Source organism: Pleurodeles waltl, chromosome 4_1 (genome assembly GCF_031143425.1).
Source record: "Pleurodeles waltl isolate 20211129_DDA chromosome 4_1, aPleWal1.hap1.20221129, whole genome shotgun sequence".
Classification (NCBI taxonomy): Eukaryota; Metazoa; Chordata; class Amphibia; order Caudata; family Salamandridae; genus Pleurodeles; species Pleurodeles waltl.
The window spans coordinates 195,274,797-195,291,607 of record NC_090442.1 but is presented as its reverse complement, the minus strand read 5'-3'; the positions used below and the strand labels follow the sequence as shown (position 1 = coordinate 195,291,607).

The 16,811-nt window shown below is 44.1% G+C and overlaps 1 protein-coding gene across 1 annotated transcript in view; it reads right to left on the bottom strand.

Moving 5' to 3' along the window:
- The window catches only part of CACNA2D4 (calcium voltage-gated channel auxiliary subunit alpha2delta 4), an 861,469-nt gene that overhangs the window by 532,770 nt on the left and 311,888 nt on the right, over positions 1–16,811 (bottom strand). The window contains exons 9-12 of the mRNA XM_069228087.1: positions 14,208–14,282; positions 12,508–12,597; positions 9,799–9,912; positions 5,869–5,947 (exon numbers count right to left, since the gene is read on the bottom strand). Of these exons, the coding sequence (XP_069084188.1) occupies positions 5,869–5,947; positions 9,799–9,912; positions 12,508–12,597; positions 14,208–14,282 (358 nt within the window). The remainder of the gene's footprint in view (positions 1–5,868; positions 5,948–9,798; positions 9,913–12,507; positions 12,598–14,207; positions 14,283–16,811) is intronic.

Genomic DNA, 16,811 nt, shown 5'->3' with positions numbered 1-16,811 from the left:
GGACTGGAGTGTGTGAACTGCAGTGCACTGATGAAGCTGCGCCCGAGGTCCTAGTACTGGAGCAGCAGAGTGTACTGACTACAAGAACTGAGGTGCTGCACTGTCTCTAATAATTGCGGAGCCCTGGTAGAACTGGGTGCCTATGCTATAAGTAATTATAAGCGATCCTCTGTCCTTGCTCTCAGCACACAGGTTGGCACACTTGCTAAAGGAAGGGCAGGAGCAAGGCAGCTGAGAAAGGGTGCAGAGAGCCCACAAAGACCAAATGTGACCAAGATAACAGCCTGATTAATAGCCTTGTTTACATCTAAGCTCAGGGGAAGAATTCTCTGCAAATAAAAAGGGAAGCTTCCCTGGACAGGAGTAGGAAACAAAGTAAAAAAAAAGTCCCCTACAGGCCAGATAAACAGGACAAAGTGCAATTATACAATAGTTGTCTCCTGCTCGCACACAAAAGAAAGAGGGACAGAGGCATGACTGACCACTAGCAAGCAAGGATTTTTAAATGACACTGAAACTAACAAATGAAATAGCTGGAAGCCCACAGAAAAAGTATACTTAAAAGTGTACAAGAGGTCATACGCGTACGCTTGACCTAAAAGGAAGAATATTTCATTCCATTCCCAGTAGAAAAATTACACTGCTGTTTGCATTACACAGTTCCCTATAATCGTTCTAATTTGTTTTGAAATTATTTTCTGCTGTTAATTACTTTACACTTTGTTCTCCTCAGAATATCCCTCATAAAGGTGTACATGTTGTAAATGATTTTTAAGTGAGACTGTAAATTTAGTGTATGTTGAATATGTTGAATTCATATGTGTCTGCTTGTATCTTTGTGGCTGCTTGGGTGAATTTATTAGGGGTGGGCAGAACTCGCGAAGTTTCCGCAGAGTTACATAACAATGCCTCAAAATTTTGCATAGTTCCGCGCAACGGTCAGAAAATATGAATCTTTCACTTCAATTTAGTGCTGGTAGCACAAGCAATGCTGAAAATCAGCACCATGCGTTGCGCAAGAGCGTGTGGCCATTCAAGTTGATCTTGCATATATGCGTGGCACACCTGCTTGTACTGTTAAATAAAATCAGGGTTCCCTACTGAGGAGCGCTGGCACTGGCTCATGAAAATATAGCAGTCGTGCTGACGAGCATAAGCACTTTCTATTAAAAGTATGCCAGTCCTGCTGAGAAATAAAAGTGCTGCTCTAAAAAAGAAGTGGCAGCCCCGCTGAGCTGTACTGGTTCTGCTTCACTTTGAGTACACCATCCCGGCCGAGAAGTGCTGTTATCTGCATGAAAAGTATAGCAGCCCTGCATTGAAGTGCTGCTCCTGACCCATTCAACTTATGGCAGCCCCAGTGAAAAGTTTTGATAAATTGACATTACTTGTGTCCTTGCCTGTAGAAAAGTGCTGGTATCTCGATGAAAAGTACAGCAGCCATGCAGTGAAGTGCTGCTCCTGACCCATCCAACCTATGGCAGCCCTAGTGGAAAGTGTGTGTAACTTGACATTAAATGTGTCTATGCCTGTTAAGAAGTGCTGGTATGGCCATGACAAGTATAGCAGACCTGTGTTGAAGTGCTGCTCCTGACCCATCAGCCTATGGCAGCCTCAGTGAAAAGTGTTGATAAACTGGCATTAAATGTATCAAGGTCTGTTGAGAAATGCTGGTGCAGGTATTATGCAGAAGCCTTCATTAGCAATGCCTTTATTTCCCCCAGGGCTGACCATCACCTGCCCAGCTGTCTTCCAGCTGAACGCCTCGTTCGGCCTTCCTTGCCGGAGCCGAGTACACAGGGTGGAGTGGAGCCTCTGCGTGCACCCATGTGAGAGTGTGCTCCCTATGTATTAGTGTTTACAACTACCTTCACAACCTTAACTGCTGAGAACTACAGATACCTCATACCTCTCAATAGACATTCAATGTACCAGCTGCAGAGACGTGCTGTTACTGTCCCATTAAAAGTGTGTCTCATCTACTGATAACTGCTACTGCTGTCTCATGAAAAGCATAGCAGTATACTTAAAGGTGTGGAGACATAGCGCCTCCTCTGCTCAGAAGTGCTTGTCCCATTCATGTAAATATATGGTTTTCCTGCTGATATTGTCTTATTAAATGTATAGTATAAATGACTTAATGAATTAATGAAAACTTATAGAGCCTGATTATGCCCATTAGGCGCCTTGGCGCTGGTAAAAGTGGAGAGGGCATTAGGCTGCAGTAAACGAAACCTCAGTGGAGCTAACTGGAGTATCACCTAAAGTATGTATTTGAAAACAGCCAAGTTTTAAAGGATTTCCAAAAGGACAGGCTTTTTGAGTTTTCAGGCGCATAGGAAGCCCACTCCATAGTTTTGCAGTGGAGGAGATAAAACGTCTTCCTCCCCAGGATGTTTTTTGATTTTTGGTACCACTAAGTGGAATGAATGGGTAGAATGAAGTGTTCTTGTGGGAAAATACCGCTGGAATCCATGTTTTCAATATTTAGGGCCGCAGTCATGAAAGGCCTTGGGCGCGATACACAGGGCCCTAAAGATGATTCACTTTTTACTGGTAGGCAGTGTAGTGTGGGTAATGCATGAGACATGGTTTGAAACTTTGGGATCCCTAACAACAGAAGGGCAGCTGCATTCTGAGTAACTTGCAGTTTGTTGAGCAATCTTTGTTGAATATTAACATACGGGGCATTGCAATAGTCAATTTTAGATAGAACTAGGGCAACCAACACAGTTTTTTGGTGGTCCAATGGAATAAGGGGGAAACCTTTTTTAGTAGTCTGAAGGTGTAGAAGCATGATGAAGTAACATTGTTGATTTGGTCCAAACATGTCAGCTTGCCATCAAAAATTACTCCAAGTTTTTAACCTTTTTGGGGGCGTGGCCAACTGCAGGAGATGGCGCACGCTTAATCTCCTCGCTCCGGAGGGGCCGCTTTACCTTATACCTGTAAGCGTGCCATCTCCGGGTGGGTCAACGCCAAAAGACTGCTCCTGACCTGGGGGCGGAACCTGGATGCGGCTGGGTTCCCCGCTTTTGATCCGGGACGTGCGGAGGAGCGGGTTCGGCTCGCTGGCTCCGGAGCGGACCTGCGGCCTTTCATCCCGCGGTGAGCCGGGGCCTCGGGTAGGGCCGAGCGTTGCGGCCGAGCGAGTGCGACCGGCCTGGGCCAGTGGGGCGATCCCGCCTGGTGGGGCCCTGGCGCGGCGGACCAGACGCCGGGAACCCCCTTTGCGAAGAAGTGGAGGCGGAGCTGAGCCGCACCCGGTCCCGGGTGAAGCAGCGTGAGATGGAAGCCCCCGGAGGAGGGGGCTCGGAGCCGCCATCTTGCCGGGAGGGCGACCGGAGCTCGGGGGACGCTCCCGCGGGAGCGCAGAGACGACACTGAGCGGCAGGAGGCCCCCTAATGAGACACCACCCCGGGGGCAAGTAAATCACAGGGAAAAAAAAAAAAAAAGGGAAAACAAAAAAAAAAAAAAAAACATGTGAAAGAACTCTCCCGAAAAAAAAAAAAAGAAGACAGGGGGGAAAAAAAAAGAAAAAAAAAAGAAGAAAAAAAAGGGTAATTGAGGAGTGGCAGGATCCAAAAAGAAAAGAAAATAATAAAGAAAATAGACGCCGCCCTAAGCAGAGAGAGCGAGTGGCCCTGTGGCTAGAGCCCGCCGGGGGCGATTGCCGGAGTAGCCGAAAACAGAGCCCAACAAAGTACAGAAGGGGTGGACAAACAGGCCCTCTCTGACGCCCATCCGGAGACCGAGACCGGGTCTGCGCCTGCCAGGGCACGAGATCACAGTGGAAAGAGGGCCAGTGAAGAGACTCGGGCCTACACCTTGGGGGTGCGATCTTCCCCACACGGCTTGGCCGATGCCCCCCAGAGCCCGTCACAAGAAGAAGGTCATGGACATGGCGCCCCCTCCAGCACGCAAAGAAATGGAAAAGCAGACCAACCCACAAACTAACGTACAGGAAACCCTGGACAGAATACTGGGGGCGATTGCAGACACAAAGACAACACTACAACACGAAATCAGCCAAGTAGCAGTGGAAGTAGGCCTCCTAAGAGCAGAACACCACAAACTGGCGGATAGAGTCAAGGAAACGGAATCCACATTGGCAATAGTTGAACCGAAACAGAAGGATCTAGCGGCTGAGGTGACTTCCCTGGCTGCTAGATTAACACAACTAGAACGAAGGGTTGAGGACGCGGAGGGCAGAAACAGAAGTTTTTAACCTTTTTGGAGTCAGGTCGGAGTGTTCCGAAGTCGCAAGGCCACCAAGTAGGGGACCAAAACGATGTGCCATTTCTGAACAGCAGAACCTCGGATTTACTACAATTCAGTTTGAGGCAATTTTTTTTCATCCAACAATCTACTTTTAAGAGACAGTCATGAAATCTACTGGCTACCTCTGTGTGGCCTCTTGAAATGGATCACAGTCTAAGTGTCGTCTGCATAAAAAACCAGGGAGAAACCAAAAGAGCAGATTAATCTGGCTAGAGGTGTCATGTAAATCTTAAAACGTGTGGGACCAGTGAAGAGCCCTGTGGTACTCCACAACTGTGTGAGAAAGGTTTGGAAGAATGATCTCCTAGAACAACCGACTGTTCTCTATCTGTAAGACTAGAACTGAAGAGAGTGGGGAGAGTCTTTTATCCCTATGCTCTTTAGGCAGGAAATCAGCACCGAATGATTTACAGTGTTGAATGCGGCCGACAAATCTAAAATATTGTCCACGATTGTTCTAACACATTTGGTGGCAGCAAGTAAAGGAGATTCTGTCCCTTGATTAGACCAAAACCTGAAACTTCTGAAAAATGGGAAAGCTCATAATTCATGGCTTTTTCTGCTAGTTTAGCTGGGAGTGTGGAAATTGGGCAGTAGCTATGGACCTCAAACGGGTTCAGCATGGGTTTCTTTAGTAAGGGTAGAATAGAGGCCTTTCCATGATTTAGGGAAGAATCCTATTTTAGACATGCTGTTTGGAAGCATTTTGAGGTACGTGGCTACTATTTCCGGTGCAAGTTTAAGTATATGAGGTGAGCAGGGGTCGGAGGGGTCGTTGCTGAGTACTGACACTGTTTAATAAAAGTATGGCACCTCTGCTGAGAACTGACTTGCTATTCATGATGTCTATGGCAGCCCTCCTGAGGGGTGTTGGTACTGTCTGAAGGTGTGGCATTAGAGCTGAGACACTGGTACTCTCGCACTAACACTGAAAACCAACCCTGCTGAGAAGTGTTGGTACTGTCTATGAAAAGAAGATTCGCCCTCCGATAAAAAAAAACAGCCGTGCCCCATTCAAGTTATGGCAGCCAAGTTAAAAAACATCTTAGCGATTGTGGGGGAACTCTCTGTGTGCTTGGCTCTGCTGCTAATGTCTGTTCATACTTGTTCAGAATTGCCCTTAAAACCACCTAGTTTTTATTGGTGTATTTGGTCAACAGTGCCACACACACCCCATCTACCACTGATGCTCACAAAAATCCTTGAGCGAACCCCGAATTGTATTCTATAATGTTGTAATTAAAGTCTATCCAGTTTTGACGAATGTAAAAACGTAATTTACTACTATTTTTCCAAATATACTTAAAAGATAGAATAACACCCATAACAACAAAAATACTAAAAACCAAATACATTCTTTACAATTTCACCATATTGAACCACTTTTTCCAAAACTAACTCTGAGGGACGTCTGTACCTTCGTACCCAAGATATACTTTGTGCAGTGTGGTTACTTAGGGCCTTACCCCCAAATAATGTAGCCGATGCCTGCACACACAGACACTCTTGCGATAGGTCAGAGAATCATAGAAACCAGAAGTGTTTTTTGTCCCTGGAGTATGTATCTCAGAATACTTTCTGTTTACCTTTATTGTTGCAGGCGATCCATTTCACACTCTCTGCAAACGTCACTTCTCTGCCAATCAGGTACGTGAAGAGCCGCACCTGGGAAGATAAGTTGGAAAAAGGTTACTTACAGAAATGATGCAGATATAATGATTTACATTTTTGGATAAGTTTCCCTAAGCATATACCGCTGGTCCTACCCAGATAGCGCTGGATGGATAAGATGCAGGCGTGAGGTGGCCGGTCAGCGTAGGACGCACTAAGCATCATTTATTGGGTTTAACTTTTCAAAGCTTCCTACCAAACCATGGTCCACTCCCTCAAAGGGACCACTTTTGGACACACAGTGTTCTACAATGTGCGAAGGATGGAGAAACTGGGGCCACGATGCGTCTTTCCATTAGTATGACTTCCTAGGAAAATTCACCAGTATGTCACCTTAAAGTTAGGGGTAGGTTGCAATTGCTGGCAGAAAACTATGAAAATCAGTTGCAGAATTATTTTATTTCAATAAATTCTGATACTCATCATGGCCCTCTGCTGCCAGGGATCATTGTGTTAGTAGTATACAATCTCTAAACCTTTACTGCATTTGAGAGTAGGTGCTGTCCGAGCCATCTCTGCAGCTGTTAAGTAGGTCACCTACAACCACTATTATACAAAAGCACAAATTCATGTTCCTGGATGTCTGCCGCTGGTTCAATCAATGAATCACAATTCTCAGCCAGGCAATATTTAGGCAGCATGATCACAATCATCCTTCCCCCCCTTCCTAAGATAGGCGTAGCCCTACTCAGATTCTAATGTCTTGGTTCAAAACACCAAATAATAGATGTATTGACTTAAACCTAATGGCCTCATCAAGTGCTCCCATTGAACCACATGCAGAGATCAACTTCCTTAGTTTAGAACACTATGTTTGCAGATGGATAAGCTCATACTTCGTTAAGTGTAGTGGACGCTCCTCACCCCTCCACACTAATATTTTTAAAAAAGGCCAAATGTAGCTGATTTGTATAATTTATTTCTTGGACATTTATAAGTGAACTGATTTGAGGTGACATCATTCATAAACTGAGGACAGGACTTATTAACAACAGTATCTTGCTGCAGATCCATGGGTTAATCTATACAATTGGATCTCTACTGGGATGACTCAGACAGTCACTGCAAGAACATGTCCATTGAACTGCTCCAGAAGCTTCAGTGGTGCTGAGATATAATAATGATGCACAGCTTCAACAATGGCTCTAATCTCCATCAATGACATTGATCTCTATTGACTGCACTGAGCTTTGTCATTAGGACTGAGCTACATCAACAACACAGCGCTCCATCAGCAGGGCTGAACTCCATTAATGATTCAGAGTTCCATTATTGGAGCTAAGCTCCACCAGCAACCCAATTCTCCATCGAAAGCACTTTTCTCCATCACTGGCACTGAGCTCCACCAACAGCAGTGATCTCCATTACTAGCAATGAGCTCCGTTAATGATGCTGAGCTCCATCAATGATGCAGCACTCCAGTAACAGTGCTGAAACCCATCAGTGGTGCTGAGCTCTACCAGTAGCATTGAGCTCCATTAACTGCATTGAGCGCCATGAAGATGGTAAGTTCAATCAACTTTACTGAGCTCCATCAGCAACCTGTAGCCTGGTTGTTACAGAGTTTGAATATTTACTCCCCAACGATAGATTCTTGTGAACTTGGGAAAATCCCATAATTTCCTTGAGCCTTGATTCAATCACCTGCAACTACTTTATATTTAGAACATGGCCGCTACCGGTACCAGTATGAAGTGCTAAATAATCACTTGATCAGTTATCGCTGCTACAGAGGCATGCAAGAAGCTTGTAATCTTATTGGTGAGTAATGTGAAACAAACATTTTAAAAGTCTTCAGCATTCCTTATTTCCGTTTTGATAAGTAACTAATGTTTTTCTGGGAGGTGGAGGGTGCCATGAAATTTATTTTGCTTCAAATAGCACCTTTTGGTGTCTCAGGTTGCTATTCATTAGACTATGGGCCTGATTATGAGTGTGTCACAACCGGGTGACAGTCGGACCACTGCAACTTTGGCGGTCCGACTGCCACATTACAACCCTGGCAGTGGGACCACCAGGTGACCATCGTCCCTGCCAGGAACATGGATCCTAACACCATGACAGCAGTCTGAGTTGTACTCATCCAGGGCACTGAACTCAGCCTCGCCTGGCTGATTACAACTCACCTTACTGCCAGCCATGGTCTGACCGCCATGGAAAGGCTGGAGGTAAGGGTGTGCTGGGGGCCACAGGAGGGGGTCCATGGCATTGGAAGTGCAGGGGCCCCCTTGCCCAGCATTATCGGAATGCGCACTTAAGGGAGCCGAGTCCTATTTCATAGCACTGTTCCCGCCAGACTGACCGACGGGAACGCTCTATTACAATGTTCCCGCCAGTCAGTGTAATGATTTGTGAGTTTTGACCACTGACTCCATGTTGCACTTAGCCTAGCAGCACACCGTCACATTAGTGACCACCAGATTCATTCTGCCTATTGACTTTATTTTAGCATTAGCCACTGCCATGTTAAAAGCTGCAAGTAGTTTTCCATGTACTGTGCTCATGTTTTTATTCTTTGTGTCTTTTCCCACCAAGGGCTTAGGCTGATAAGAATGTACTCAGATGGCAGGGACGGTCTTGTTTTGAATTGGCACCTTGGGATTGTGGGCAAGTCCCAACGTGTTATTTTCAAAGCAGGCCTAAAGCAATCAGCATTTTTTAAATAAATAAACTTCTGCAGGGAGAGGGAGGTTCTCAAATTTTCCTCTCTTGTTTGTTCAAAGTATAAGAGGCCAAGACCAGATGAACTGGGGACAGAGAGTGTTTGCAGATCTCAGGCACATCCAGGATGCTGGAGTGTGCCATCCTTCCAGTGAGGATAACTGATCTCTCTCTCCTCAATCAATTCTGGGATCTGGTGATCTGATGCTGAATAGGAGGGAGATGAAGCAGTTTTGCCCTTGCCTCATGGTGAATATTTTGTAATTCATTATTTGCTTTGCATTATAATATAGATATAGATATTTGCTGTGTATATTGCAGTGGAGAATCATTTGTACATGTTTTCATTTTATTGCTGTGACCATTTTTAAACGTGTGCTTTCAGCATGCTAATTTCCTTTTAGGAACCTTGCATAGTGAAATAATAAATGTCTTCTTTGGACTAAGAAGCGCATTCCAAAGATTTTTGTCAGTGCATGAGTGTTTCAGATCGGTCATTAGTGAAGCAAAACAGTCAGCCCGGCAGGAACATTGTAATAAGGTGGGGGGTGCCACCGGTATGGCGGTGGTCTCCTCCCCACGACATTGGCAGTCAGCTGGTCCGACCGCCAATGTCGCAATGAGGACCTATGTGTCATTGCTTGACGTTTAAATGGAATTAAAAACTAGATTCTTAAATAATGTATATTTGACCTAGTGCCTTCAGTGGAATTCTGGGTTTCAGGGATTATTTTTTGTCCAGAAATTAAAGACTTCACTTAAAAGTGTGATTTATTGGAAAAATATGAAACTCAGTGGTATGATCATATTGAGCCCCAGGACTAACTTTCATGGAACGTTTTGCTTTGTGTCTGTTCTTGTTTCTTGTATTTAGAGGTCTGTCGTTTCTTTATAATTTTTCATGTATATTAGTCACAGAAAGTAGTTTGCTGAATCTTTTATGACTTTTTTTGATCCGCTATGAGCTTGTAATATATATCCATTCTTGATTTTTTTTTATTTAACATTATTATGACAATATTACCTTTTCTGCTTATTGTTCTATTACTGATGAACACTCTGCGTTCTCTGGGTATCATTTCCATATATTGAATGAGGTTGACAATAACATATTAAAAAAAGAGAGAATTTGGCTTTGTTCACTCATACTTCTTCTGATCGTGCCACTTCTGTCTCAGACACACCTTGCGATCAGGCCAGTTGTATTTTTCGAACACTGGTTCATAATCCTCCACGGCTCCATCGGTGATGAGCATGATGGCCTGGTTGCAGAGCCCGCCCTGCCCAGCCTCCTTGAACTGCAACAACAAGAGTATGTATTAACTTGATCAGAAACACTGTTGTTTTTTAGTTTGTGTGACGTTACCGCTGGTACTGGTTCATAATTCTGTAGTGTAAGTCTATTCAATTCACACACAAATGCAAGTGATGTGGAAGAGCCTGCAGCCCTCTCCATTGGGTTAATAAATTCCAGAGGTGATAGGGAAATTCCAATGATTGTTCTCTTTATTTTACATATTCAAAAATGAGTCAACCAATATGGGTTTCCCTGAGACGGATTCGCCCTGGAGCTTTTTCAGGACAATATTATTGTCCTAAAAATACTTCAATGTAGGTTTGTACACAGTCAGAAGAAAATGCATCTTGATAGGGGGCTATCAGCCTGGATTCCTGCTGAGTTACCTGCTGAGTTACTGCAGACCTTTCCGTATCCCTTCAAGGACATCTCCAAATCAGCAGAATTGGCAGACACAAAAGGACCACAGTGGCTCTGAAGGAACTGAGTTGGATGAACCCCATCCAAATGCATAGTTTGGAAGTAGGACACAGATTTAGACCAACTGCTGACTGAGCCTCTAAGATGTAAAGCCCCTTGCAATCTTTAGCAAGCAAAGAATAAATGTAGACATTTTTGAGGCTTTGTGTGTGATTAGAATAATTCCAAAGAGCTTTTCTTTAATTACATTTAAATTCATCCAGTAAGGTTGTACCAAATATATATAAATATAGTAGAGAGATCTTATGCCAACATGTGTTTTGCGATGAAGTGCTTCACCAGAATCGGAACATTATAAATTTCAAGGTTACAATAACCAGTAGAGTGTGCATCATGAATAAGGAAGACAGATTTCTCAGCAGTTCATTTAAGCATCGCAGGATGGTTCGCAGAATTGGAGACAGTTCTTAAGGTGACAACCCATGATTATACACGCTGGTTTAAGTGTGCTCTCAGGAATTTATCTTTAGTTGGAACTTACTTACTGGATGAATCTGAATATCCTTAAAAATCATGTTTTCTAATGAGAAAATCTCTTTGGAATTATTCTCATCACCCCAAAGACTTAAATCTGTCTACATTTATCCTGATTCAAATGTGATTCTTTCTGAACTAATGAGTACATAGGGCCTCATTTACAAGAATCTCATGCATCGACATTAAGGCGTCCGATTTCTTGCCCTTCCCTTAAATCCCATAGCGATGCCATGGATGCGCTGTATTTACAATACAGCGCTCCATGGCGCACGTTTTCACAGATCCGCCAGAAATTCTGATGCATCTGTGGGCGCTAAACTTAAGCACTGCTGGAGTAGCACTGTAAAAATGAAGCTACTCCAGCTATGCGAGGAGGTTAGCATTGGAAAAAGCCCTGCATCAATTTAACGCCTGCTCGGAGCAGGCAGTCAAATATTTATGCGGTGACGTTGCAGAATGACACAGCAAAATGTTGTAAATGTCCCTGCGTCAGTTCTGCAGGGCTCTTTGCCTGGGAAAGCCTACCCTGCATACATTATACCTTCTGCAGGTATATTCTGACGCAGGGCTTTACAAATTGACTCGCTGGGCCCAATGAGTCAGCTTATAAATCTGGAGCACTACAGTGCACTGCTAGCGCCGCTGCTGCGTAAAAAAACATGACGCAGCAGTGGTGCAAAGGGATTGTAAATGAGGCACATAGTGTCTCAGATCCACTCATTGCAACAACTGAGAGCATCTAGAAACAAAGAAGCAACTAATGACCCTTAGTACTTCAACATCATAAACAACATATAACAGAATCCTTCAGTACAGACCGAGGAATCCACTGGCGCAGAGAGCGAGTGTCCCGGTCTGGATATAGCAGAGCGGTGTTCAATGTATAACACTCAGATGGAGTAGAAGTTCTTGCACTAGTGCATCTACAGGGGCTATTGCATCATCATCCTTGGGACAGCACTGCACCCCTTTGAGCTTCATTGTGTCTTTAAAAGATAGGAACAGCAATAGGCACCTCAGTGTGACTGCCACCAAAGCAGCAACAGCTAAAACTGTGGGGCCAAGTCACATGTCCCTGTGGCACCGGGCGTGGCCCCACACAGTGAGCCGGGATGCTCCCTTTGGTGTAGAGTCAAACTGATGTGTCTGGCAGTGTAAGGGCACTGATGCGCCAAAAGGCTATGACATTCTGCAAAAAAAAAAGGTATTTGTCTGATTTGCTAAGAGCATACATGCGCCTTTCCAAATGCAACAATTGCTACCAGGAGCAAACAACTGTTCATGCCTTTAACATGTCAAAGACAGCCAGATCTACAACTCTCAGAAGTCATTTAATCGCTATCAAGCCCAAGGCATCAGTAAAAAATATTAGAATAACACTAAACAGGACGTCTAAGAAAATGACTTCTAAACTGAAGTGAGTAGAGAACCTTTCTGATTTGAAATCCCTAGCTGTGAATGTTTGGCTGACAAATCTTGAGCATCTGGGACAGAGGCTCATTAGCACCCTGAAAGGGTGTCCTTCAATACTCTGTTTTTAGACACCATAAGTTCAGACGCTCACTTCTGTGTTTGTTGTTTCTGATTTTATATTATAACTGTCCACCCGCCCCCCACCCCCTGCTCTGAGCACTCTCACCTCCCTTAGGATTTTGAAAGATTCAATCAAGGCGTTGTTGACTGTCCCCACTCCTTTGGCTTGAAGCTCGTCCACCAGTTGCTTGAAGTGCTAAAAACACGAACATACGAGGGTATATTAGTGTCAGGCACAAGTATCTAGAAACACAGGAAGACAGTATGGACAAACTCATTCACGCACCTCTGTAGAAAATTTAGTACATTCTACCTGCACATGTTTTCTGTTGCCTCTTTGCTGGCACTTGAACATTTATGCATTTCTGCTTTGGACATATGTCCACTGGCTACCGGTCGAGAAGGGAATCATCTTCAAAGTTCTCACCCACACCTACAAGGCCATACATAACGCAGGACCACCCTACCTAAACCACTGCATCTCCTTCTACACCCCAGTCAGATCCCTCCGTTCTACCCAGATGGCCCTGACCACCATCCCTCGCATCTGCAAAACCACTGCCAGAGGAAGATTCTTCACCTACACTGCAGCAAAGAGCTGGAACAACCTGCACCTCAGACAAAGCCTGTCGCTCACCATCTTCAGGAAGAACCTCAAGACGTGGCTCTTCAGATGAGGAACCTCCCCACCCACCCCCCAGCGCCTTGAGAAGCTCACGGGTGAATAGCTGCGGTCTACAAATATTGATTGATTGATATGTAGATCCTGAGTGCTAGGCGAGACCCTGATGAATTACAACATTTGATGGATTCTTCCTTCGAACACCCTGTGACTATATTTCAAAAGCTGTGCTTTAATTAGGACCACGTGAACTCATTTCATACCAATTGTTTTTTGGGGGGTGGGGGTCATGGGGGTGGTGTCCCAAACCTACTGAAGAGGGGTAAGTTTGCTTTCCACAGCCCACTCCTCCCACCGCCATGCTATATTGTGGCACCAGTTTGATTTTTCTTTTTCCTACTCTGGTCCTGGTGATATTGTGTGCCATTACTGGAGCTCACCAGATATCATGGGGCATGGTTTAACAGGAAGAGAAAATCTCAAAACCAAAGTATTCTTAGCCCGCTTAACTTTTAAAGCCTAAATATGTAAATAAATGGCCTCTAGGTGGGACTTTGTGTAATTAAAAAACTAGGCCTAGATTTTGTAGTCATTATTCAGTTTTCCAATATTCCCTGGTATGAAGTTAACAGCATAAGTGGAATTGTGTAAGAGGGACATATTCGTTTTCAATTTTTTTTAAAACTGTACTTCGCGTTTCAATATTTTAAAAAAATCAATACATGCGTTAAAAGGGCTGGCCTCATTTCCATTTATATCATATTCTGGTCTGCTATCTGGCCGTCGAAATTAAGATATGTGAAATCAGCTACCGGGGTAATGTGTTGGTATGTGAAATCAGCTACCGGGGTAATGTGTTGGTAGCACTTAGACGCCGCCTACCTAACATTACTATCTCAGTAAACGGGAAGCGGACCCAAGTGATACTCGGAACACAGCATATGCTGACGGGAGTAGGTAAAGTCAGATTTGCTGCAAACAGCAGAACTTTTCTGCTATCCTCATTAAAACATTTAGGGCCATATGTACGAACACTTTTTCCCATAGACACAGAATGGGTAAAAACCTTTGCTACATCTGGCACTTATTCTAGAAACATGTTCACCGTTTCATCCTTCGGTTGTTCGCCTGAGCTGTGAGAGCACAAGGTACAGATTCTACCCAATGAAGCCTACAGGACTCACCTCACGGTTGTCTCTGTCCGCTTGAACCAGGATCCCCTTGAAACATGGCTCGATGTAATGAACATAATCGTTGTACTGTGGAAAAGCAAAACAAGAGACAGAAGGTAAAACAGTGGCCTTGCAGGTGATGACACTGTCTGAATGAAGTCAATAACTCGATTTACAATATGTCACATCAAGGCTTCCAGTGCTCTCTGCACAAGCAAGAGCTCTTTATGCCACCACAAATAAACAAAGCGCCATATTTGCAAAGCTGGCAAGAGTTCAGTTTGCTTATGTGTGTGACATTCCCCATATGTGTAGAGCGTTTATTTTCAAGCCTTATGAGTGACACTTTATTGTGAGTGCAATAAGGCAATTGCATCCGTGCCAAGAGCTTGTTTTTCGAAATGACACCCTTTTCTCGTATGTGACGGTCCTCAATACGTGAATTGACACAGGGGCGCTTTACATGTGAATCAGACACTTTTATTTAGCATGGGTAAATTCGATGGTTTGCTCAGAATGAGAGAATGTAAAGCTGGGAGTCAAGTCTTCTTCTAGGATTCTGAAATAGACAGCTCTGGTCCCTAGGCCACATCTTGTTCCGCCTATCTCTTCTTCTCCCTGTACAGTTCTCCAATCAGGCCCCTCTTTTACTGCAGTGTAGACTGAACCAGTTTTTGGCATATATTTAGAAGTTTTGTTTTGGGGTTGGACATCCACATATGTTTGATGCCAAGGTTTGAGCAGGGGGTGCTTTTTAAAAGCAAATAGGCTGGAGTATGGTTTTGTGTTTCACTCTTCAAATCACTGTAGCTCGCTTGGTCTGGATATGAGTTTCTTTAATAGTAGGACAGTTCCAAGCCAAAATATATTGAGAATCCTACACATCCTGTTGTACACTAGTGCCATCTTGTGGCCTTTGATAAACAGTACTCAGAGCTCAGTTTTTATGCATTCCAACAAAGTGAGAAACTAGAACTACATGGTTTTATCACATTTCAGGGCATGATTCTTTTTGCATGTCAATCTCAGGCATTGCAGTATTGAGAGAAAATTACCAAAAATGCATTATTTTAACACGAGAGGGCAGGGCTGTATTTGTGATTTGTGTGGAAGGCAAAAGATGCATAATTTAAAACTACAATAAATTAGTGTTAGATACAAGCATTGGGAATCTAACATATGATTAAACAAACTCGAGTTACTCTTATTTCATGGTTGTTTTCCTTGTGCCTATTACTGAGTCGGAGAGAGTATTGAAAGTGTACACCTCAGACATATATTCACATGTGGCTTCACACAACATTGGTGTCCACTTCTACTGTGTTCTACAGACGTGTTTTAAATTTCTATTCTAAGAGGAATCCTGTTCAATTTACAGATCATGGACATCCTCCGCTTCCAAGGCGATGCTGACGAGTGATGCTGCTGGAACCAGAGTACACGCGGGCATTGATGCTACCCACTGGAGGCAATAGGATGACCTCCACAGCTGTTTCACATAGTCCATCCTCTGTGTGGTAATAAATCTATCTCTGCCACTGTGGGCTGCCTTAACCATGCTAACCACAGCTGTAAAACTTCCTACACCCATGCAAACCCTCATGAAGCACCATACTTCTTATTTCCTGTTCATCCTGTAGAATAAAATTATCTCTTTAGTTATATTATTACTAATCTTAGTCCTTGTGAAATGCTTGGGTGGCAGAAGTCTACTACATCAATAAAACCGTGGGCTGTATTCACAAACGTACATTTACACATGTAGATTTAATCACATGTACCTTTACTCTTGAATTTAGCTGTAATTCTACACATTTGTGTTATTCATCATTTCTGAGTCTAGATTTACACCAGGGTGTAGAACTACATATCTCCATCCCCCTAAAACCAGGGCTTGATCACCTCTAAGAGTAAATTTACAAGCGTAAAGTTATTACAAGCAACTGTTCACATGTAGATGGTGCTCTCTGCCACTGTAGTGGAGATCTCCCTATGGAAAAGTATAGGGGAAATTAATACAGTTTATAATTCTTTTAAACGCTTATTTACAAATATGTGTATAAAATTTGAATGTAAAATAATGTAATATATTTATTAACAGAGAAGTAATCAAATACATTTTACAGCACATTAACTCATTAAATTAAATGTGTGTTAAATAATTACTGGACCCCGGAAATGGGGGAGAGCAAAGAAGCGGTATTTCTGGGCTCCCGGGGTGTGAGGTAGAAGAAAGGCTCAAGAGCACAGGATCCTCCGTGTGGAGGTGGGAGATCCATACGAATCCACTGTGTGCAGCCCGGAGAGAGGATCGCCGTACGCAGCAATCAGCAGTCACAGCACTCACAGCCAGCCGGCCACCTGTAGTCGTGGCTCGCAGCTCAGCTGCCCGACTGTGACCGGTCCCGGTCCAGCCTAGCCCAGCATGGCACAGTGCAGAGCCAGAACCCGGAGCCCAGAGTACCAGGACTTTAGGCAGGTAGCCGCGTGGCACAGGAGCATCACGAGCCGCACAGGTCCCACCCCCGCTGCTAGTACCTCAGGAAGCTGCGCAGCATAGGAGCGGCGTGACGAAAGACCGGTAGGAGCAGTAGGCGCCACATACCCTGCATATCC